At 36.8% G+C, this 25,318-nt stretch overlaps 1 protein-coding gene across 1 annotated transcript in view; it reads right to left on the reverse strand.

Moving 5' to 3' along the window:
- GALR1 (galanin receptor 1) overlaps positions 1-23,198 on the reverse strand; it is a 35,894-nt gene extending 12,696 nt beyond the window's left edge. The window contains exons 1-2 of the mRNA XM_044066254.1: positions 22,131-23,198; positions 2,812-2,897 (exon numbers count right to left, since the gene is read on the reverse strand). Coding sequence (XP_043922189.1) covers positions 2,812-2,897; positions 22,131-22,826 — 782 coding nt within the window. The 5' untranslated portion in view covers positions 22,827-23,198. The remainder of the gene's footprint in view (positions 1-2,811; positions 2,898-22,130) is intronic.
- Between the last annotated feature and the right edge of the window lie 2,120 nt (positions 23,199-25,318).

Consider the following 25,318-nt stretch of genomic DNA (forward strand, 5'->3'; position numbering starts at 1 on the left):
ATATAGAATTACATATAGATCAATTTAGAGAAAAATAAAGCATTTTAGGATTAATTCATAGATTAATGGATCATTGTTTTAGACAGGTCTAAGTCATCAAGTATGCTAGGTCCTAGTCATAAAATTTTACCACTGCCTCATATGATTCTAAGATGGGGATATCCACTTTCGATGAATCCATGCTAATATCTGTAAAAAAACATATTCTAAACACTTTGAAAGTTACTTAAGTATATAGTAATCAAAATGTTTTCCCAGTATAAGAGTGAAACTTTTCTTAAAGGTTATCAAATAAAGTAGCTAATAGGGTAACAGGGCATTTACCCCATGGTAGCAATCATAAAACAAGGGTTGTTGTCAGTTCCCATATAATATGACTTCTTAACTTTAGCAAAAAAAAAACATTCCTAGCATCTTCATTCCTAAAGCAGGGCATAAAGATGAAGAATAAATAAAAATAGAGGCATCATTTTGTATGAAAATATTAATATTAGAAAATAATTCTTTAAAGATGGTTGCCACTTCTTTTGGAAATGCAGCTAGCTGGTCATGAAACATAGCTGATTGCAGAAGGCTAAATATGTTTTAAAACAACTGATATCCTTAAAATAGTTTTTAATTTGCCTTTCTGAGCTGATAGTATAAGCTCATATTTACTTTTATCAACTCTGATTTGGTCTTTTACTAATCTATTAATGGCACTGAGCTTCCTTTTATTCAAAAACATCAAGAACCCTCTGTAGACTCTACATTTGCATCTTGCTTTAGTAATCAAATGTGGCAGTCCTTTATTTCACAACGAGGGCCTTTCAGATTTAGCTTTCTCTGTAACTTTATATTTAATAGTAGCAACCAAAAACTTGTGAAAAATGGGATTTAAACTATTCCAGCTAGAATAGTTTAGATAATATTTATTGGTAAACTGCAATATATAGGTGAAAACACTAAATTAAAAGCCTAAAATTCTACCCTAGAGTTGTCAAGTATTTTGAATTTACTTGTATTCATTAAACAAGTGGCAATCATTAAAGTAACTACATTGTGAATAGAGTAAATTTGAAATTAAACTTTGCTCATTAGTAAAACCAGTTCAAAAATATGATTCAACACTGGTTGGAGTGGTAACCAAATGAAGAAATCCTAAAGAATGATGATAATGATCCACAAATTCAAAGGCCAGATATGAAGCTGTACATGCGTATTTCAATTAATGTAAGTATAACTGAAATTACATACGATAAATGATACACCCTTGTTCATAACTCACAAGGCTGACAAAACTCAATGTGTTGCTCAATATTAAGGTTGGGGCTCCAGCAAACAGAAAGCAGTCAAACTGCCTCATGGTTACCAATATTATACAACTCTGGTACAAGAATCTCTTGAGTTAGGATAATAACAAACTAACAAGTTAAAACAAAAGAACATATATTGATGAAAATAACATATTCAGATCAATTTTATCTCAGAAAATTTTCTAAAAGTTTGATAAGTTACAAAGGCTATATATCAGGTTTATGTGTTAAATATTTTATAACATTTATCCACAACCATTAGTTACAGTTCATCTTGTTTAATGCCTAAACTGTGAGTATTTGCATAGTAAACCCACAAAAGTAAATAAGTTAGGCTATTCAAAGTGGTACAGCTGATGACTGTATATATTAGGCCAATGTATTATGAATTTTACTAAAATACCACTATTCAGGGCAATATGGCATAGCTGAATATGTAATAATTTAGATACTTGTTAGCAGTTAGACTTAAATAGATATGAAGAACAGCTATGCAAATGAACTACATATACAAGTTGCTACATACCTAGGATGAATCCTAGGAGAAGACTGCCATATGAGATACCAGGTTTGGTGTTGCCACATGTATATCAAAATGCTACAGCTGCATTGATGACACAGCCTACTGTAGGTATATAATCATGCGTCTTAAGGATAAAATTTATAAAAGCTCTGCCAGGAGAAAATCTTTTTATGATAATTTGCTATTTCATGTTCTTAATTTAATTTCTTCAAATTATATTTGAAGTTCTACCAGAGAACCTTGGAAATCTTCTTGTGAAAACAGCTAACACCTCAGTGGACAAAGTGAAAATTAATATTTGTTATTTTAGAGTTGCAGTAGGCCTGAACTTCAGAAAGTAATGTTATACAATATCAAAGGAGAGATACACTTGATAGACTGGCTCAGTAAACAAATATCAATTTATTAGAATTCTTGTTGCTTTGGTGGCATAGAGAGATACAGCCCTGAATACAGCCCGGATGGCTCAAATGTAATTAGCAGCTCAGGCAGTAGACAGGGTGGCAAAGAAAATAAGCATGCCTGTCCAGGAGGGGAGAGAATGTGATGAGCACCATCTGATGATGCTAGGTTATGGGGCAAAGTGAACAAAAAGGTGCAATCACCTACAGCTAGGGGCAGCAATACCTACTCACCATGACTCTTCCATTGCCCACAGAGTGATGTCAGTACAAAGAAGTAGGGATCTAGGCCTAGAAAAATCCCACATGGAAGCAGGACAGCTTCTCTTCTGGTCTGTCTCATCCACTTGCCAGGAATGACCCAAAGTCAGCCTGCACAATGAGTGTGCCCTCCTGGTGCAGGATCTCTATCAACATGAGTACCCTTCATGCATGGAACATTAGGGATTTGCTATGATTGGACTTGTTCAGTTAAAAAGTCTCTGCCTCTTTAAGATGGTGAAAAAGAAAGCTGGTAGGAATTACCTACTTAATCCTAGCAAGTATAATAAGATTGAAATACTAAGCATGCAACAAATTACATGTGGCCTACCTTGCCTGTTCCCCTTGATATTTAGTGGGTTCAGGTGTTGTTAAAAGCCATTGTGGGTCCCTCTTCAAAACATTTGGTATCTGAATCTGCAGCAAAGAAAAATGCACTGTTTTGCTGAGACAAAGAAAAAGGAAGACCCAGAACCTGTTAAAAATAATTCCAGGCAGATGAGTGTAGCTTGGTTTGTTCAAATTAAAAGTCTGGTGCTGCTTCTTAAAAACAAAAACGTTAGAGTAATGTAAAACAGCTGTGTGACGTCCAAGTGGGAGTGGTCTTTCTTCCTCTTTGCCTGAAAAACACGGTGCATTTTTTGCTACAGATTCAAATACCAGATGTTTTGAAGAGGGACCCACAACAGATTTTAAGACCACCCTAATCTACTAAATACCAAGGGCAACAGGCAAGGTAGGTCACATGCAATTTTACATGCTTAGTATTTCAAAGTGATTGGTCTTGCAGAAAAAGACACGTGGACTAGCAGATGTGGTTGATCATCAGCCACGGAGGCTAATAAAGAACATATTATAATTCTTAACCAGAAAGTTATAGACAGAAATATTCTCATTTTTAACTACTTTATAATTGAGGTAAACCAGAAGATAATGGAGTAGGTCATTAAAAATGTAATTCATAAGAAACAAATATATTTATTTCATTAACATTTATTTATTTGGGAAAAAGTTTCAGCTGATAACAGAGCCTAAACTGCTTGTAGCACTTCTTAGAAACCCCATGGTTTGACATTGAAACATGATCACTTAAACTACAGACCTGTCAATTTGGAGTTCATTGTGGGAGAGGATGGTAGAATGGCTCCTTACCAAAATTCTGTTGAGCAAAACTACCTATACCCTAACAACTTTTCTGCTAAACAAACTGCATCTAAAGTCAATACAGCTCAAAGATAAAGATAAATTGCACATGCCAGTTTCATAGTTTTTAGATTTGCATGTTTAGTCATGAAAACTACAAGTATTTCAGAGAATATAGCTGATTGAATCATGACACATCCAGTGGCTACCATAAAGAAAGGTAGGACTTGGTAAGATAGCTGATAACCATCTATATAGCATAACAGCCTTTACAAAAATATGACACAACTGATAATTATGTCCAATAAAAAGGTACTTCAGTATTTCCATGTTGCTATTTTTTTTTACTTATTTATATTAGTAAGTGGCTCAGGTCCCTGGCTTTATTCATTTACTTACTCCACTCTTATTATTGTGGGGTCTTGGCTATTTAGAATGTGTTAAAGTGATGGTGGGATAAGCTTAAAAATATGAGTAAGAGTGAAAAAATACAGAAGTAATCTTTCTGAATGTTGTAAGACCCAGTTGCAGGTAAATAGGGGAGAGACAATGATGAAGCACGGTGGGACCATTACGCAATAAGGGGCTACAGATTCCTTTGGATCTACCAAGTATGTGATTTTTGGGTGGAGGTCTGATTATCCTGCCTATTGCCTAGCTGCAGGTCATTAACATAAGCTGGTAATTAGCCTTGTTAAGGATTCTAGTTTCCATAGTTGTACATCTTGACATTAAGTAATAATGTGTATGATGCCAATCCCTATGCATTGTAAAATCAGTCTTTGGTAACATTTTATTTTCAATATATACCTTAGTGCATTACACAATGAATACAAAAAGGTAATTACTAACTTAGTCTTTTGAGCACTACTTTTTGTCACACTTATGGAAAGAAAAAGTGGTTTTCTGTCTCATGGCATCCACGTGTCTACAACAGGATGTACTCACCAATGTCAGTTCACAAGCATTGCTTTTTACAACAGATCAACCAGGTGAAAATATCATCTTCTGATTTGTCTCAGCAGATACCCCATGCCATACATTTTTATAGATTTTTTCATTTGACTAACAGCAATGACATAGTTTTATGCTCACATTCAGTAATCTAAGATGAATGTCCAAGTATAGTGCATCAGATTGCTGTAATCATATTGTGTGTGCTTCAGCAAGAATCATACAGGAACTAGATACCTGGCAGACATTTCAACACCTTCTTTGTGAATTCCACTATTGCAGTTTCATAACAATGAAAGTGCTCACACTAGAAACAAAAAAATATTACGAGCAACCATGTCTTATTATTTTGTTATAATTATATGTAACAAATCTTCCATTTCCAATACTCAATGAAAACTTTACTCAGTCAGGACTGGAACAAAATCAATACTGAAAAGCCTTTCTGGTAATGTTGGAGCCAATCCATCCACTTCCATACCTATACAATGTCTGCAGTTTCTTTTAATGTAGAATCATCTTAATCACTTGTGCTGTATAGTGGCCAGCAATTTTACTTCTGACACCATAGGTGGAATCATTTCTAGTGTGGTTGATTTAAGAGTTTAATTTCAGTCACTGAATTTTTTTCCCTTTAAATGAAACTAATGCATACAATTACAGAAATGAAAAAAAAATAATAATAATTTTAATGGAACTGTACATTTTGTTAGAAAACTTAGCAAACTTTTTGTTATTCATTTTCAGAAACTGCTAAAGAAGCATAGATGGTGTATTGGTGTACATTTGAAACTTTCTCCACACTAGCTAATTTCCTGCTGTGGGATTACATTGTTTTTTTTTTTTTAAGCGTATCTCTAACGGTACAGCACATGTTTGAGTAGGCATTGGTTATATATAAAGATTAACACAAACATTTTTTGAGTAATTGACTAATGCATGCTATCAACATCCTAAAATTGTGAAAGTGAATTTCATAAATTGAATAAATTTATGCTTTGCAGGAAATCTGAACATCCAACATAGGAGTCTACCCCCTTCATATCCCGGGTGCATAACTATGTGAACTCATAATTCACACAACCTCAGAGACAATTGAATGGGTAATTTTGTTGCATAGCCAAGTATTTCCTTTACAGTCAAGTAATGCTATCTATGATTGTTACATCCCATTTTTATAGGAGTGGAGTGAGCAGGGGGTTTGAACACCCCCCACTAAATATATATATATATATATATATATATATGGTTCCCATTCAGAAGCCTGAAACATCATAATCCTGAAAATCAAAATCCTGAAACCAAAAGCCTGAAAATTCAGAATCCTGAAAACTCAAAATCCTGAAAGCCCAAAATCCTGAAAGACCAAAATCCTGAAACTCAAAATCCTGAAAACACAAAATAGACATACTGATGTCATTGTGGCTTTGCTATTGTTAGCCCTGTGGTGTTAGGTCATGCGTTGGGGTCAGGTAAGTGCGGTTGGTTTTATTTTAGGGTTAGGGCGGTTTAAGTGAGTTAGGGTTAGGGCAGGTTAGGCATGTATGCAATAGTGACAAATATTGGGGTTAGGGGCGGTTTAAGTGAGTTAGGTTTAGGGCGCGGGTCAGGTTTGTGTGCGATAGTGACGGACCTTAGGGTTAGGGTTAGGGTCAGGGTCAGTTAGTAGATATTAGTGTCTTTATAGTGACATATTAGCATTATTTGTGTTTTCAGGATTTTGAGTTTCAGGATTTTGGTCTTTCAGGATTTTGGGCTTTCAGGATTTTGAGTTTTCAGGATTCTGAATTTTCAGGCTTTTGGTTTCAGGATTTTGATTTTCAGGCTTATGATGTTTCAGGCTTCTGAATGGGAACCATATATATATATATATATATATATATATGTATTACTGGATGTTATTACAGGACTCATGGAATGCATAATAAATTAAAGGATTTATCCGTTAATGAATAATGCAAATCATCTATAGCATAGTGAAAGGCTACTGGCAGTCTCAAAATGAGCATTCTCCTATGCATTATCATACAGACACAGGATTTAGTGCTCTGATGCATCCAACTACACTACCAGCTGAGATAATATTGTTATGGGATATAGCATGACTGTGCAGCTATAGCAGGACTGTTATGCAGGCATAGGAGAAATGCAGACTGTTGCATTGTGTTTGCGGTGAGAGAGTCATCTACGCTTTTCCTGTGACTCCAGAACATAGCATCCACTGCAGGCTGGAGTAATCCATAATGCTATGCTTGAATCCTGTTATATAGTACTGCATTGTACAATTTGTGCACTATGATGACCAAGCACAATTTATGTTATTTTCATGTAATGAAGAAACAACCAATTCACGAATCATTGTGGCATTGTGAAGCAAAGTACTCTAGTACATCTACCATTACTAGTTTGGAGTAACATAGCAAACATCAGTCATCTTGGTTGCTACCCCAGGAAATGTGTATTTATTTATTTTTTTACATAATTATATAAAAGATGATGGTAAGTCTAGGTAACAAAAATGTAACTTTTAATTTTACTGCAGTTAGGATGCTACTGGGATGAGCATAAATGGTATGATATAATGGGAAACAAATCTGATAGCTTGACAATGGCATCACAATTAAATTTAAAAGGGTGTTAAGAGATGAGATTGTGGAATACCCTAGAGAATAAGCCTTACTAGTGCATTTTGCAGGAGTCCAGAAATAGGACAAAGATACTGAAGTCAAGTACACTGTTGCTGCATTTTACAGACGTTGCATATTGGAAGCACGAGATACAGCAAGCACTTCATTTTTTGTAGCTTTTATGTTTGTATGTGTGCATGTGTAAGTGTGTGTGTGTGTGTGTGTGTGTGTGTGTGTGTGTGTGTGTGTGTGTGTGCGTGTGTGTGCGCGCGCGCATGCATGTGGGTGAGTCTGTGTGAGACAGAGAGCGAGAGAGTGAACAAAGGCATTACAAATTTACAATTATGCACATCTCTAACTACACCAGAAAGGGAAAACTACAGTCTCAACTTCTCTGTTAACTATAGACGGGGAACTGGTAGCTACTATAAATTTAGTTTTGGTTTGCCTATGAGATGTCACTGGTTACTTTTTTGGTTCATCATTTGTTGAAATTTTAATTCTGAAAATGGTGAGTTGAAAATTTTATAAAAATAGAAACAATCTTTCTTTACTGAGGGGCTAGCCCCATAGTTTCCTGATTTTGAATCCCCCCACACCATGAAATTATATATACCATTTCCATGTGGAGATAAGAGGAAGAAAAGCCTGAAAAGTGTACTGCTGATTCACACATTACAAAAGACTGTGGTGACGCTCACACATTACAAAACACTGTGGTGAAGCTCACACATTACAAAACACTGTGGTGAAGCTCTCTGTAAAGTAAAATCTTTGCAATGAAGATGCATAACGGAAGAGTCAGTGACAACTCATAAATATGCCATTAGTGATATGTTTACACCATATTACTTCAGGAGTAGGAGAGGAGAGAGATTGTACACATGCTGTTTATGAAATGTTACACATTTACTGCCTCACTATATGTACCACTGGGTAGTAAAATAGAATACATAGCTTTGGATACCAGTGTTTCTCTAAAAATATGCCATAATTTCTTCGACACCTGACACTGCAAAGTTAGAGCCAGTATGCAGTATACTGAGATTCCACAGTATGAGATGAGAAATGTAATATTTCCTTTTTCTGAAACCTGGCTTTAATTCCCATATATCATCAAGTTTTATATAACAGTTATTACTTATTTTTCATTTGATTTCATCATTTGTTAGGTGAGAAGTTTGAAACCATTTTCAGCTGTGGCTCATGTCAAAGGTGCATGTGAGATTTAAAAGAGTTTTCACAGTATGGTGTGAGTAACATTCATACCCTGTATCCACTGAGTAAGAAATGTTTGCAAAATTTTGGAACAACCACCCCAGCTATAGTATTTGGAGAACAGGATATTCATGCTAGTTGTCTAATTTTTTTGAATTAAGTATTTGTAATTTAGAAAAAAATATTCCTGATAAATCACATTAACATATTGTATTTCTGACAATTCAATTTGCAGAGTGCTATTAATTCTATTCCAATAGTGCTGTCACCCTCTCAACCCACACCTGGCCAGCTGGCTAGCTGTAAAGTGTGTGGGGTCGGGGGTATGATCTCCTTTACCCATGAGATTAACAGAAACTACAATCAGCAGATGTTACACAGGTGCTTAACATGAGTTTATTTATTATTTATTTATTTATTTATTTTAAGAAGTGTGATCCATTTGAAGGACATAAGATGTAAAAAAACAAAAATGTTATATAATCAGAAAGATTATTTCAAGCAGGTAACATGTATACCAATACAATAGGCCTTGGTGGTGATGATTTTACTGCATTGCTCTATTTGAGTATTAATGGATGACAAGAATAAGTTTTGTTTCACACTGTATTTAATCATCACATTTCCAAAAATGACAAAAATCAGCATGTTAGTGAAACTCAGAAATGAGTACTAGCATGGGTTAGGGAGGGATTGCATGTGCTTCTCTTACTACTCTATGCTGTTAATATCTCAGGAGTTGATGAAATGCAATAAATGACATTCAGAGCTTGACAAATGCTCTTAACTAACTATCGTCATGTCAAACATATGCTCACACTCACTTCTGATTTTGTATGTGTGTGTGTGTGTGTGTGTGTGTGTGTGTGTGTGTGTGTGTGTGTGTGTGTGTGCGCGCTATAATATGTATATATATATATATATATATATATATATATATATATATATATATGCAGAAACCACAAAATCCAAAAACCGAGCAAGTGGGCGTGTGGAAGAAGAAACGTGCCAAAACGTACAAGAAAATACGCCAAATATAGAGTAGCAACTGTCATATAAATCCACCTCCGTACAGCAGAGGCTACAAACTCATTTGCAAAACCAATACTGGCAATGCTACAAAAGCTTCAAAAGATGGTTACTTAGGTTGTCACGAGCCAACCTCCGTATTTAAAACTAAAGTGCTACTGCTAATTCCAATTACTGCAGGAACGGTTAAAAACAGATGATAAATGCTAGTAACAAGTCCAAAAATTGAACGATAACCATGCGGTTCAGAAAATTTAATGGTGAGCGCTTTCACGGCTCAAACAAGCCGCTTCATCAGACAAACAGCGAAGCGCTACTAAAGCGCCAAATTTAAATTAAAACAGACAACACATGATTCCTATCAATATCCGGTTACGGATAGTGAATACATTTTAAAACATTTTAAGAAATATAAAAATAACATTTACTAGTAAATTAAATGAACAACTCTAAAACAAAGCGCAGTGAAAGCATGGTATCTAGCATCAAACTACCTACACATTATCAAGAAAGTACGTAGTGTTACATCAATTGGTTTTACATATGAGTTTGTAGCCTCCGTAGCACGGATTTATACGGTGGATTTATACGACAGTTGCTACTCTATATTTGGCGTATTTTATTGTACGTTTTGGTACGTTTCTTCTTCCACACGCCCACTTGCTCGGTTTTTGGATTTTGTGGTTTCTGCATACATTTTTTGGGCTTGGTGGTTTCTACTACTTACGGGACATGGAAGGAGCTGTGGGCGTTACCAAGGATACCGGTAATGTAAGTACGGCTACTTTGCACATACGTGGTTTAATGGAAGATGCTGCGAATCCCCTAGTTAACTTTGATGGCTCTATGACTGCTAATGACATGAATCCTGAAATGAGGGATGAAGCTTTAATTAAATCTATCAAAAGAGATATGGACAATGATTTGTTTAGATTCAAACGCCTACAAGCCCAGCGTTACCATATGGAGGCATGTCTAGCCAAAGGGGTTATACCTAGGGGCTTGAGAATCCTCAACATGCCGACATATGGGAATTTATACCCAGGACTACTGCAACAGTGGCAGCAAATAAATTTGGCTGCTAGCCGTTCGTATATGAAATTGTTGATTGACTTCTTCCTTCCTTTGGAGGAAGAATGTAAAATAAGTATGGTCAACTTGCAACAAAGACTTAGCACGGTCCTGGGTGACAATGCAACTGACTTTTATGTACGTGAATTGTTTGACCGGGCTGGCCGCTATGAAACTAATCTACTCAACATTAAAAGGAAGAAGTTGAGTAGAGATATTAAAGATTTTTCGGAACACCATGTGTTTGTATGGCCACGTACCACGGTGGATGCTAGGTCTAATCAAGATACAGAGAGGCTACCCAACAACACTCGTAATAGGGGAAATTATAATAGAACCTTTGATGGGTCACTTCGAGGACAAGGCACTAACTATAGTGATGTTAGGCGTGAAACTGTGACTGGAACAGCGAACAATGTTGGCTCTACTGATCCAGTTGTTGATAGTTCTAAGGATACATCTAATTCTATAGCCCCTTTGCTAGATGCACCACAGGTCGGTGCCCAGGTATCTCTTGATGTAGGAGTCTCAGCTAATATGCTGAATACTGTTCAATCACCTATGGGTAATGCTACCTCATCTGTTTATACTACTCCGTGCGAGAGCAACAGGGGTTTGGATATAACTACCAATGATGAAGTACCGTCCAACATCTCCTTAGCAGGAGTTGTAAGGAGGAAGATACAACTAGATAAGGTGGAGACACATAACCCTATAGATGCTCCTTTTCCGATTCGTTTGAATCGGAAGAGGTCATTGGAGAACGACTATGTACGTGGGGCCAAGCGGAAAGACCCACCTCCCCATTTGAACCAGCAGCAAACCCTACAGAATTTCTGGGGTCAAGCGAATTAGTATATAACATCTCAAATCAAGTGCTGTCTGCTCCTGAGATGCAAGTGTTGAATAAAGGTATGTCGTTCATCCCTACGTCAAGAATTGATTTGAGTCAATCCGTTCTGTCGGTTAGACTGTTTGCAAGGAATATTGGTTTAAAATTAATTTTCAATGATGGTCAACGATGCCAAACAACTGGTTTTAAAAGGAAGAGTGATTATGTACCATCCTTTAATCCAAACCTAGATATATTTGTAAAAGCAATGGAAAAAGATCTATATAATATGCAACGAGTACATGAGTCTGACATGTATGAGAACTTAACTAGGGTGGAAGTTCAAGCTCTGAATGGTCTTAAGAGTAATAGTGCAATAGTGATAAGACCAGCTGATAAGGGAGGTGCCACAGTGGTTTTGGACTCTTTTATTATAACAACAAGATGTCGAATATGTTAAAGGGAGATGCCTATGAACAGATTTCCATCTTAAGTGTACATTTAATGAAAGCTAACATTGATGGACTATTGCTTGGGTATAGAATGGCTGGTTATTTATCTGAAGACCTCTTCAAGTACATGCAGGTAGACTATCCGGTGATTCCTGTCATATCAGGACTTCCCAAAATTCATAAGAATCTCCTTCAACCAGAACTAAGGCCAATTGTTGCTGGTTCCGGATGGCTCACTGAGCCCCTTTCCATCTACCTGGACCATGAACTTAAATCTACTGTCTTGCAGTCCAGATTCATTTTGAAGGATACAGAACAGCTGTTAAGAGAATTTAGCACATTAACGTCTACTCTGAATAGAGCAGTGATTGAATCTGCAATATTTGTTACTATGGATGTAACCTCTTTATTCACCAGCATCCCGAACAAGGAGGGTGTAGAAATGCTAAGGCTATATCTTAGAAAAAGTTCTGGATTCATTGAGAACAAGATAGACTTTTTATCTGGTTTAATGGACGTTGTTCTAAATAATAACATCTTTCTTTTTGAGGGAACTTGCTTTAAGCAGGTGAAAGGGGTCGCCATGGGCACGAGCTGTGCTAACAGCTATGCCAACTTGGTCATGGCGACCTTTGAAGAAGTACATATCATCCATAATCCACATATACTCTTTTATAAAAGATTTGTGGATGATTTGCTGTTCTTATGGGGAGGAACAGTAGACCAGCTAAGCATATTCTACAATAACATGAATTCAAGTAGTTCATTTTTGAAATTCACCATGATTTACAATACTGAGTGTATTGACTTTTTGGATGTAACTCTGTTTAAGACGAATGAAGGCATCAATACTAAGCTACACCGGAAACCCTGTTATAAACACTCGTTTCTTCGTAGAGACAGTATGCACCCCCCGCATATATTTAAGAACATTATAAAGGGACAGGCCATGAGGATATCCAGGCTGTCTACCAGGCATGATGACTATGAGGAGGGGTTGAATGAGCTACGTGAAGGGCTATTGAGTCGAGCCTATTCTGAGGAGGAAATCCAGACTGTCTACAGACAAATGCAAGATCTGAGACAGTACAGAGCCAAACCTTATTTGTTGGGTGGGGAATGTAGAAGACCTACTGACTGCTCTGGCAATAGATCCATGGGGTTTGTCATGCCATATGGAGTTGGCCACAGCAAGTTGCAATATCTGATTAGCAAGCACTGGAACATCCTCACTGCAGATGAGAACATTGCCAGACTAGTGGGGTACACCCCCTCCTTTGTTTTCAGTAATATGCTTAATCTGAAGAGACTATTATGTAACAGCAGGAACACAGGAGCACATGGAAGAACAGGATTTGAGAGGACATCTAAATGTGGCAAGTGTGCACAATGTGAGTTCATAGATGAATCTCATTATTACAGGCATCCTGTATCGGGTCATCTTTGGACATTGAATCAAAATAGTGATTGTAACACTAGGAACATTGTCTACATTGCACATTGTACTCATTGTTTTTCGTTCTATGTGGGCAAAACCAACAGGTCCCTTAGAGAGAGAATAAGGGACCATGGCTATTGCCTAGCTAGGAAGCAAGAATGTAGTGCCTTATCCAAACATACCATCAGGGAGGGTGTGAAGCACACATTTTTGTTCCAAGTGCTCCAAGTAGTAGAACCGAGTCCGAGATTAGGTAATATGGTTAATCTCACTGAACAAGCTGAATTAAAGTGGATATGTAGGCTGGCAGCCCATAGGGACAAAGGTCTGAACGAAGTTCTGTCTATAAAACCTCATTTGAAGGCTAGATCTTTGAGATGACCAATGAGTGGTTCGAAGTATTGGCCCTAGTATACGTATATATGATTAATGAGGGCATTATAATTCTGAATATGTTCCTCACTATCATACTTAGTGCTATAATTTTATATCCACTGCAGCTCCCTTATGTATATATGTCTTTATAGTTCTGGATAGACATTTTCATGCTGTTTACCCCCTTACAGCATTTTGTCACGTCCCCATTATACATTAGTGGTCATTTAGGTCTATACTCACCTAATATATGGTTCCACATTACTATTTTGCGCCAAGGTTCTGGACAGCTTTAGACTTGGTTTAGTATCATGTGTCTAGGTCCTAGACTGTTTAGATAGTCATAGCATATTTGTACTTGCACTTGTGATTTATGTTTTATTTTACTTAGTTTATGAGTATTTAGCTGTTAGCATCATTTGGGTTTTAGTTTTATTTCCACCCAGATACGTTAGGATTTGTTTAAGTTATTAATTTGTTTTTGATCTTGCTTAGTTCTATATCCGCTCATGTCTTGGTCATGTCTTTATTTAGATCGTTTGACATTATCTCATGGGTGTGTTTTTATTTTGAATGTATACATTTGTAATAGTCTATATTGATGCAACATTACGTACTTTCTTGATAATGCGTAGGTAGTTTGATGCTAGGTACCATGCTTTCATTGCGCTTTATTTTAGAGTTGTTCATTTAATGTACTAGTAAATGTTATTTTTACATTTTTTAAAATGTTTTAAAATGTATTCACTATCCGTAACCGGATATTGATAGGAATCATGTGTTGTCTGTTTTAATTTAAATTTGGCGCTTTAGTAGCGCTTCGCTGTTTGTCTGATGAAGCGGCTTGTTTGAGCCGTGAAAGCGCTCACCATTAAATTTTCTGAACCGCATGGTTATCGTTCAATTTTTGGACTTGTTACCAGCATTTAATATCTGTCTTTAACCGTTCCTGCAGTGTTGGAATGAGCAGTAGCATTTTAGTTTTGAGTACGGAGGTTGGCTCGTGATAATCTAAGTAACCATCCTTTGAAGTTTTCGTATCATTGCCAGCATTGGTTTTACAAATGAGTTTGTAGCCTCCGTAGCACGGAGGTGGATTTATATGACAGTTGCTACTCTATATTTGGCGTATTTTATTGTACGTTTGGGTACGTTTCTTCTTCCACACGCCCACTTGCTCGGTTTTTGGATTTTGTGGTTTCTGCATATTTTTTGGGCTTGGTGGTTTCTACTATATATATATATATATATATATATATATACACAAGTATATACATGCATACATAACTACACACAAACACTAACATAAACAGTGCTGCTGCCCATCAAAGCACATAGTTTTGTTTCTGGCTATGATGCACTCTTCATATCTCCCCTACAGCCAAGTAGTGGCATCCCTGTTTTATCTTACATCAAAAGGAAATGTCATTACGAAGACTGCAGATATTAAAAAAGTGTGCTTGTTGTGTATGTTTCTGTCTGTATTTTGTTAGTCTGATCCAGGACTGGTTTTTCTTTTTAGTCCCATTTTTGATGGATTCCTTCTCTAAACCCATTTTTAGACTGATTCATGTTCTTGCTCCCACCAATAAGAATAGTTTGGACTTCTTTATAACAATGACCAAGATAAAGTTGGCACTGGTTAATGAATGATAATATATATATATGTGTGTGTGTGTGTGTGTGTGTGTGTGTGTGTGTGTGTGTGTGTGTGTGTGTGTGTGTGTGTGAGTGTGTGTATTTGTGTGTGACTGTGTGTGACTGTGTATCTATATATTCATAATATATACTGTATGTGTGAGCCCCCAGGCATGTGCATGTCATCATATATGTGTACATGTATGTGGGATGTGTGTGTTGGTGTGCATGTTTGTATGTCTCTGTATGTATCTCTCTCTCATGGTACCTCTCTCCATACTTACATTTATATTTTATTATTATTCCAGTATCAGTAATAATGCTGCAAGCAACAATTTGTTTGGAGTTTATACCAACTTTTTCAAAGCATGCACATTTAGCAAATTCAGGTACTGTTTTTCTTTAATCCCAATATCATCTTGTTCAGATATTGTGAACTCAGCATGCAAAGCCACTAGTCTCTCCAGGTCATCTCCATCTGGATTGGGAACACATCCACACTGCTTTACTTTCCAATACAAAGGCATTGTTAAATAAAACAAGTGAGAGGCGTATGCAGAAATGCCCTACTTTTCAGGATGTGTATGGAATAGCCATCAGAGAGGGTATTGCCCTGTTACTGGTTCATGGCATTCTTTTTATCAGAGCTGCATTTCCTTCTCTGTAAAACTACCATTTGGTGATTACTTGTTTGTGCAGTGACAAAATTAATTGTCAGTACTACATACCAGTTTTGCGTATACAGCTTTCAATGAAGAGAATGCCTGCAGAAGTACTTTGCATGCAATGATGGAATCTACATCAAAAATGTTCTGAAGTTCACTTCAGGGTCTCAGAATCATGAATATATCACACAGCAAAGGAGAATCGCCATTAATAGAAAATTAGACTTCCTGCAATATTTATGTGGGATCAGTGTGGATGCCGTTCTTAGTGGGACAACAGTAGTTCTTTGCCCAGGAACATAATATAGAATGAGGCTTATGTGCCACTCTCCTTAGAAATGTCAAAATGCATTCCTTGACAGTAAAATTATGAATTATGAAATAACTCCTCTGTAAAGGCAGAAGGTCTAAAAATACCAATAGGGAAACAAGTGCAGCAAATGATACCCAATTTATGTGCTTGCTATGTTACAGTACATTGCAGTGCATAGAGGGGGAAAAACAATATTGTGTGTTAAGGGTTAGATTATTTATCTTTTGTCCATCTTATTGTATGCTTACATGGTCACTCCAGGATGTTTTCTAGAAGTTTCCATTTCCCTCCCCTTATTTCAGCTGTCACATTTCTGTCAGCTTTTTGACTTCCTGAGCATTTTATTTGTATACCTTACAGAAACTGTTGAAGTACCTTAAATCTTTTTCACGACCATCTTCTGTACCTTTTTTATTAGCTTAGTATTTTTTTAATTTTACCAATATTTTTAAACTATATATCTTACTGTCCATTTTTCCTGATCTTAATGTTACATTAACTTGAATATAGTAATAGTTTCTATGGTAAGTCCTTGAGAAACAGATTACTTCAAGTTATGATTTTTCCATCATTTAATGAGGCTGCTTCATCTTTGTGTTACTTTGTCCTTTGATGACAGCATTCTACCAGATAATATTATTGAAATATAGCATTCATCAAACACATTTGAACTAATCATTGCTAATTACTATGCAGTAAACTCTCAGTTAACTGGAACTCAAACAACCAGAACTCTCAAGTAACCAGAAATAAATCAAAAAAATACAGTACAGTATGAACAATTTGTTTTTTTATGTGTTGCACTTTGTTTTCCCTCCATAGAAACATACCTTACATTTTTAGAGTTTTAGAGTTTTAAAAGGAAGACACGCTAAATTCCCTCTCTCCCCAGTCTGATAACAAGTCAAACCAGACATGTCAAATTGCTAAAATGTCAAAACTCGATCCATATTCACTCAGTCAGTTTGCATCAGATTGCATATTCTCTCTCAGATCTCACACACACACACACACACACACACACACACACACACACACACACACACACACACACACACACACACACAGACACACACACACACACAGTCTCTTCAGCTTTCATACATACATTCACTCACTCTTTCTCTTTCCGATCTCTCACACACACTCTCCTCAGCTTTCATACATCTCTCCAATCTCTCACACACTTTTGCTTCTGTTTTCATACATGCTTTCACTTACTCTTTCTCTCTCCGATATCTCACACACACTGTCTTCAGCTTTCATACATCTCTCCAATCTCTCACATGCAGTCACTTCCTCTTTCATACATGCATTCACTCTCTCTCTCTCTCTCTCTCTTTATTCAGTTCATTCAGTTATAATCCACTCAGCATGCCACTGAAAACTGTTCCATGCACTACGCTTTCTAGTGAAAATATAAGTTTAAAATATCATTCCAGCCAGGTCTTTAATTACTGTATTTCTGTATTAAAATCAAATCAATACAGTGTTTATTGTATGGTGTGGTATGTTATGGTATGGTATGATGTGGTGTGGTATGGTATAGGGTACAGTATTTGTTAGATCTATTTTTAATAGTAACTCTGAAGCAAACAGAAACTACAATTATCTGACATCTTCCGATCCCCATGGGTGCTGGTTAATTGAAAGTTTACTGTATCAATATTCTTTAAATTATTACTAGTTCATCGTTAGCAAGTTAGTACAGCCTGGATGTTAAGATGTTTTAATTTAGTGTCTATGAGTGCTCTTACTAATATATTCAACTTTCAGTATACATAATAGATCATTTGTTTGGAATAACCTGGGTTGGAAATAAACCCAAACCATCCGGATGGGAGGTGTAGACTTATATCAATAGTGTGAGGACATTTACTGTATTCTTTAGCTAGACATGAACCTAATGCTAAGCTTTGCCTACAGTGGATTACAGATAGTTAGAATGTTTGTATCATGTTTTTCTTTGGGTATGTAGAAAACATCACAAATATTATGGTTGTGGCAGTTTGCTTCTTAGTGAATGAGCAGTTTATGTACGCCTATCTGAAGTTCAACCTATTTACCTCCAAGTCTTCATAGTCATACAGTAAATGGAGTAATACTATGGTGTATACAGGGAGATGATACTCCCCTGGGTTCTAACTGAACATTGTCTAATACAATACTGACCATATGAAACTGCATCTTTAAAGACTGTAGAAATAACTACGGCTGGCAGAATATGTTAGTGGGGTCACTTAAGGCAATGCTCCTGGTTAAGATATTAGACATAAAATAGATTTTACATGGTTTATAATTTCTTCAGTCATGAGGCATTTCAAACTGCATCTACCTGATAGACATTGAATTTACCTGGTGCACTCATGTAGATTAAGTTTGAATACTGATAGCATTTAAAAGTGTTGACTCATAATCTAAGCCCTGTTTTGTTCAACAAATTAAAGTTTCCATCTTCATGTGTATTCTGTTTAAACATAACATCTAGATTATCTAGATTAACAATGTATCTAATATTCTACCATTACCCAATAACCAATTTTACTTGGTTTGTGTAGCAATCTCTAAAGACTGATAGACGCAACGATACACCAAACCAGTTATCATCAAATGTTATCACCTGAGCCATTTATGAAATCATTTGAATAGATCTCTTTGCCATAATCATTATATTATAAATATGCTGCCCAGAATCATGAATTTCAAAATTACTGTGCAGCAAGGCATTCTGCTTGAAGGTTTAAACTATATAACTATGTTGTATAAATGAAGTGTTGTTTCCCTTCTCTGCATTTCTTTGCTTGAATCCTTCTCAGGAGTTTCCTAAAAGGCATCACCTGGATTCACCAAAGATCCATCAAATACTTTCAGATATTAACAAGAAGTAAAAAGAAACAATGCAGAGTCATGGTGGTTCATTATATTTACTCTAATGGCAAATATTTTATTAGACTTTTGAATCTGTAGGATTGGAGCATTTAAGGAATACATTTGTTTTCCTTGTATCAGTGGTAATTTAGCATTTTGACATTCAGACTCTTCTCTTATTGGGCTGTCATGGAGTATTGTTCATTGCACTTTTGAATCAGTGCACTTGTTCAGTACAGTTTGTTTTCTTTGTTTCTTAACCATTTACACCCATTGGTGCAAGCTGTTCTAAGGAACAAATAAGGGGACTATGTGGTTAAGTAATTTACTGAGCATCACAAGATATACAAATGCAGTCTTAGGGAGGCAAATGCTAGCTGATAGCCTTAATATTCCATGTTAAACATTCAGGTTCTGTAACATGTATCACCCATCATGAAATTACAGTTTTCTGAATGAAAACCACTCTTCACCTAATTAAACAGTTTACTTTTACCAATATATCATGTTAATGGTTCTCTACAGCTGTTATTCTTAATAGCATATTCATTTTTCCCATTAACTTGTAGCCTAGTATGCCTGCACTGATTTTTTTTTCCCTTTGGCTTCATAATCTCAGTTTACTAAATGGGTTTGCTACCTCATCCTGTTTTGAACCTTTTAATAATTCTCATTCTGATTTCAGCTTTTGTAGCCACTTCCTTGAAGACTCATAGCATTTCTGCCTGGCTTATTTTCCTTGAAAGAAGGTACATTTCAAAGGCATGTTGAACTCTGTAACTGTCTTATCTATATCTGTCCATATTGTTCCTGTCGGGCATATTTTTTCAACAAAGTCAGTGCTTTTTTGTGTGTGATTTTACATTGAGTGATATGCATTTTTTTCTTTTTATTTCTGTCCTTCAAAAATGGTCTTGCATCTTTGGCAATCTGCTTTTTCTGCAGTTTGAGGTGATTCACTGGGGAAGCATTCACTGTTAAAGGATGACATGTGTGGTGGACACTTTCCTCTAACTGACTTCATATTTTGGCCCAGTGCATTGTCTGTTATGCTTTAAAAATTACCACAAGTTGGACACATTTTCCCTTGCAATCTCATTTCCCTTGCAGGATACTGAAATAATAAAACACCCCATTTCATTGCATTTAGGACCATATATCTACATGTGTATAGGTGATGTTTTAGCCTATCCCCAACGTGTTAAAAAGTTATTGCTTTTACAATGACTATACATCCCATTCCAAGCCCTACTATTATGTTTTCGCTGCTTTTGTCTGTTCTCAGTTAAGTGCATACACCGGTTTCTTATCTTTGCATGTCAACACGTCAGGAGAATGATGAAAGGGCTCAATGGATTACCAGAAAAAATGTTACTGCGCTTGACTCATTTACTACCTTATAGTTGTTAATAGTAAGAACAAGACAAGAGGCCTTTTAAACATGCATAACATAATATGTGAAAGTCTGCTTCTGTGAGTTTGAACAAAAGTCCTGAAAGGGTGCAGTGCCACAGTTGTCCCTGCTGTGCTGTCTTCATTCCGGTTGGGTTCCTCTTCCCAAGGCTAATATTTTAGCGAGTATCCACCTATCATACCAAACGGAGCAGATGAAGTACAAGTTGACATCTGTCATACAATTGAAGGCTGAATTTTAAAAAAATTATGCCTCTGTCCATGCTTACGAAATAATTAAAAAAATGCCGTTTCGCTGTTTATGGAAATATGGCACAAGTATACTGCCTTGAACTGTTTACCAATAAAAGCATGCCTTACAGACCCATTACGTTTTCACTGAACCCTTCAAATAATGTTTTCAAGAAAATATGAAACACGTTAATAACACTGAAGACATAATAGCGACACATTTACAAAGAGCATTTCTGGGAACCATTCTTACAAGCATGCAATATGTAATTAGAGTCCGGGCTCACGGCGCTGGACAACGAATGGTATGGCCACTGTTTTTTAATAAAATGCATCAGTATTTTGAGGGCTCTAAGTGGTCCTCCTTCTTCTTATCTAGTGACCCCCCCCCCTTTCCTCCCCCAGGTTTTGACTTAGACTGCAGGCTGCCAGCTATGACTAGCGCCTGATGACAAAATGCTAGCAGTGATGAGCGATCATACCGTATTTTGTTGTTTATATGCTGTCTTAACTAATACAAAGTCCATATCGGGCTGTAAACACACAAATATGTTTAATAATGTAGGGAAACAAGAAAATGTTCAAGTATATGCACTTGACTTAGGCATACATACAAACATAAAATATGCTGTGACATGATTCTGGAAATAGCAATGCACATGTACTTGACTTGTATGTTTCCCTTGTTTTTCAATTCCTCGTAGCGAGCGTACTCAGCACCCATCAGCAGGGATTCAAAAATAGTAGGGAAATGCATCTGCAATGGACATGCAAAATGTAGGTTACTCCAAAAAAGTGGCAGTATTTTGCAGATCCAAACACTGTATGCCAACTGTTGATTTTTTGTCTTGAAGACAAACAATAAGCGACTGGTGACACGTTCTGGAGACCGTGGTTTATTATGTGTCTTTTAAGTACCTTCAAACTTCACTTAACCGTGATTACTTTCCCTGTTTATTTGTGAATTATACGTTTTTTTCTTAAAATACTTGAACGTACTGCCAGCAGAAGCACATGGTGAGAAAGTTACTGAAGCTGAATGTTAATATAATAATGTTGCATGCATTACTGCCTCTGTCTGGATGTAGGCTCAGGTCCTCTACATGAAAAGTTGTGACAACAAAAAGACTCTAGTTAGAAATGAAATGCAGATTGAGTTACCTTACCCTCTGGACCCGCATCCTGACAAATCAAACTGGTGTATGAAATTGATACTTACTCTATATTAAACAAAGAGTAATTAAACTTAGGGGGCATCCAGGACTGGTTTGAGAACAAACGGTTACCTGTATATCGGATAGTGTGCAATGTTTGTGTATTTTACTACTTGGTTGATACAGTAGATCCTAAAATGCCATCACCGGTGTACAACATCCCACCTACCTTAGTATAACAGAAAGATATGAGGAGCAGAGGAAGCAGGTATCCGAACACGAATCTGCACACCACATAGATGGTTTTGTTTCTCGGGTTTGACCATCTCTCCCAACAGAAAGTTAGGTTATTTGATGAGTAATAGATTACCCGGTTATAAGGAACAGGCGAAGCCATTATTACTGACAAAATCCAGATAACGATCACTCCGGTCAGAGCATTTCGGGCAACTCTGATGGAAGCTGACCGTCTACAATGGACGATGGCAAAGTACCTGTCCACTGACATTGCTGAAAGAGTAAAGATGCTGACCAGCATAGACACAGTGAAAAAATAATGGATGAATTTGCAGATGAAGGCTCCCAGCACCCAGTAGGGCAACACATAGATAGTGGCTTGAAAGGGCACACAAAAGAGAAGATAGGCCAAGTCTGCGATGCTCAGGTTCAGAATGAAGATGTTGGTGGTACTGCGTGGCTTCCCAGGTTTGCTACGAGCTAGCACTGTGATAACCAAGGAGTTCCCCACAACCCCAAGCACGAAGATAAGACTGAAGACTAAGAGGATGGGGAGCTCCCCTGAGCCCATCTGGAAAGGAAGGAAGGCGAAAGAATTGTTTCCTTTCATCCCGGTCCCATTCAAGCTGAGGGTCCTTTGCTCTGTCCATTCGGTCTTGCGGTTGAGACGAGGCTGCTCTTTCTCCATTTCTCTCTGTACGTTCTTGGCAATCTGGTGATAACTGTTATGGCCAAATATGTGAAACTGTTATCTGAAAATGAGACAAACTAGTTGCTAGCACACTTTCATACTAGAAACTGATTCATGTTTCCTACACTTTTTGTGAAACGCCTTCGACTTGGAGTTAACAGGTAAGAAAATCCGCTCAGCTCAGGTCAACCACTTGAAATCTCGATGCAGAAAACGTCGATTTATTTCGCAGTAACAATTATTAAATAATTTGCAACTACAGACAGGGCACTATCAGGTGTTAATAGAATGACAATATATGGCCTGCTTAACCAGTTCTTTTTGGAAGCTGCGCTGATCTTCACCTGCTGTTACAGTAGTCTTCCCCGCCTGCTGGCTCCTTCCCTCCCTTTTCTCTCGTTCCCTCCCCCCCCATCTCAGGCAAAACGTGAAATGCTCTGTTAGATACTTCAGACAGTAGCCTTATCAAATGATTTCTGTTTCATTCCTGCATAGAATAAATCGCAATTGTAGCATCTTGTTGCGCGCGACCTCATACGCGCGCGCGCGCGCGCACACACACACACACCCCCACACACACACACACACACACACACACACACACACACACACACACTTGAAGAAGCAGATTATGTACTTTCAAAATATGTCACGTTGCTGGGAATGGATGCGGCGTGGTGCATTTCAAACAACCCGTTCTCAAGCGTTTATCAGCACAGAAGCAATTACCTTTTCAAACTGTTTTCTGCAAAATGTACATCAAACAAAACTATGATCCCAAACCAAAACTAGTAAAATATGTTAGAATGTCATTGGAATGTCATTTTAGAGTACAATATACACTGCGGTGGAACAGAAATGCAGGTCTTCAGCAAGTGGAAAACAAGTTTAACTAGCCGAGGACACTAATAAACTCCAAAAAGGATCAAGTAAGTATTGTAAGTTGATTGAATGCAAGTTATGCATTACCATGACTCGGTGGTGGAGGGCGACAACGCTGGTAGTGAACTTTTGGAGAAAAGATGAAAGTGTGATGTGTGTACCTCTTAATTGTACCTCATTGTGTTGAATGTTCCTCATTTGGGGTCTTAAAAAGCCCAAGTTCTCACAGATCCATACATGACAGTAAACAGGAATTTCTCCAGTTTTCTTTTATTATTGCATCAAAGTTAAAAACTTCTTCATTTCGTGTGTTCGAAATTGAAGTACTTTTTTATTTTTATTTTCTTTATGTGGATTTGTTTAATAGTTGCATTATCTTATTTCTTAATAAAACTTTGGATTACTCCACACTGAAAGAGTGTGTCACACATTCAGACTTATGATTTTTTAACTGAAATCTATGGCAAATCGCGCTGAATCATATTCATTAATCAAAAGAACTTTTTATAAGTATAAAGTAGCACGTTTTAACCATTCCGTGAGCTTCCTAGTTGCAACTGTTATTAAGCTGTAAAGAGGTGCTCCACATTTTGTCCATTTGTTCCACATTATGAGAGACAGTGTTCCTCGTTTTGGAAATGGTGTATGCAGTCATTGATACTTATCGCTATTGATATTAAGTAAAACTGTGGCAGAGAGCTGAAGGCATACCTCTCAACCTCTTAGAGACAGAAATCTGGACAAATGCCCCAAAATAGGGACATTTTTTAAGTATTGCTCTTACAAACTTAGAACATTAATAGAATAACAGGTTTTACATTTGCATGAATTTTCTGAAGGTCATGAAGTCTGAAACCCAAATGTCTGGCATTCCAATGATTTGCCAGAAAACCACAATTGTATGAGAAATAGACCAAGAATATGAATACAAAAATCTGGACATTCTGTGAAATTCTGGGCAGTTGAAAGGTATACCTGAAGGGATATAAGAATGGCCTTTCTAACCACCCTCATGAGATTTTTAATGTTTAGAAAATGGCTTATGGTCGAAAATATATATGTTGGTATTTTGTGTGAGCTTTTAGCATTAGATGGTCTCCCTGTGAGATGTGGTAAAACTGTTATGTAGTTGTTGATATAATGCACTATAGTACTACAATACCACTGGGTTAAAAAAGAGACATACGTTTGCCTGTATCAACTCAGGGGAAATGTAAATTACAAAAAATTTCATTTAAAAGTCAAATGTATATACTTTCTAATGGTATTTGTTTTCTACTTGAGCTTGAATGTAAAGGAAACATGGGCCCCTTCTTTATGAAATCACACTATTGTGTGCATATTAAAGCACGCACACTTCATAGACACAACACTTATCTGTCACTTAATCAGCAGCACCCACTGCTATGATTTTGCTGCAAATGTTAAGGACACATTAGCAGAAATAAAACTAGGAATCAACTCCTTTCTACTTATAATAGCAGTCTTATAGTTATGCAAAAATTTAAATCGTTGAATTCCAAAGGACAATAAACATAACACTATTTTTATAATGTGTTATTTAATTTCTCCAAGTATTTTGGGTTTCTAATACTATGTCGGCAATG

Source organism: Protopterus annectens, chromosome 3.part1 (assembly GCF_019279795.1).
Source record: "Protopterus annectens isolate FY-2018-M chromosome 3.part1, PAN1.0, whole genome shotgun sequence".
Classification (NCBI taxonomy): Eukaryota; Metazoa; Chordata; order Ceratodontiformes; family Protopteridae; genus Protopterus; species Protopterus annectens.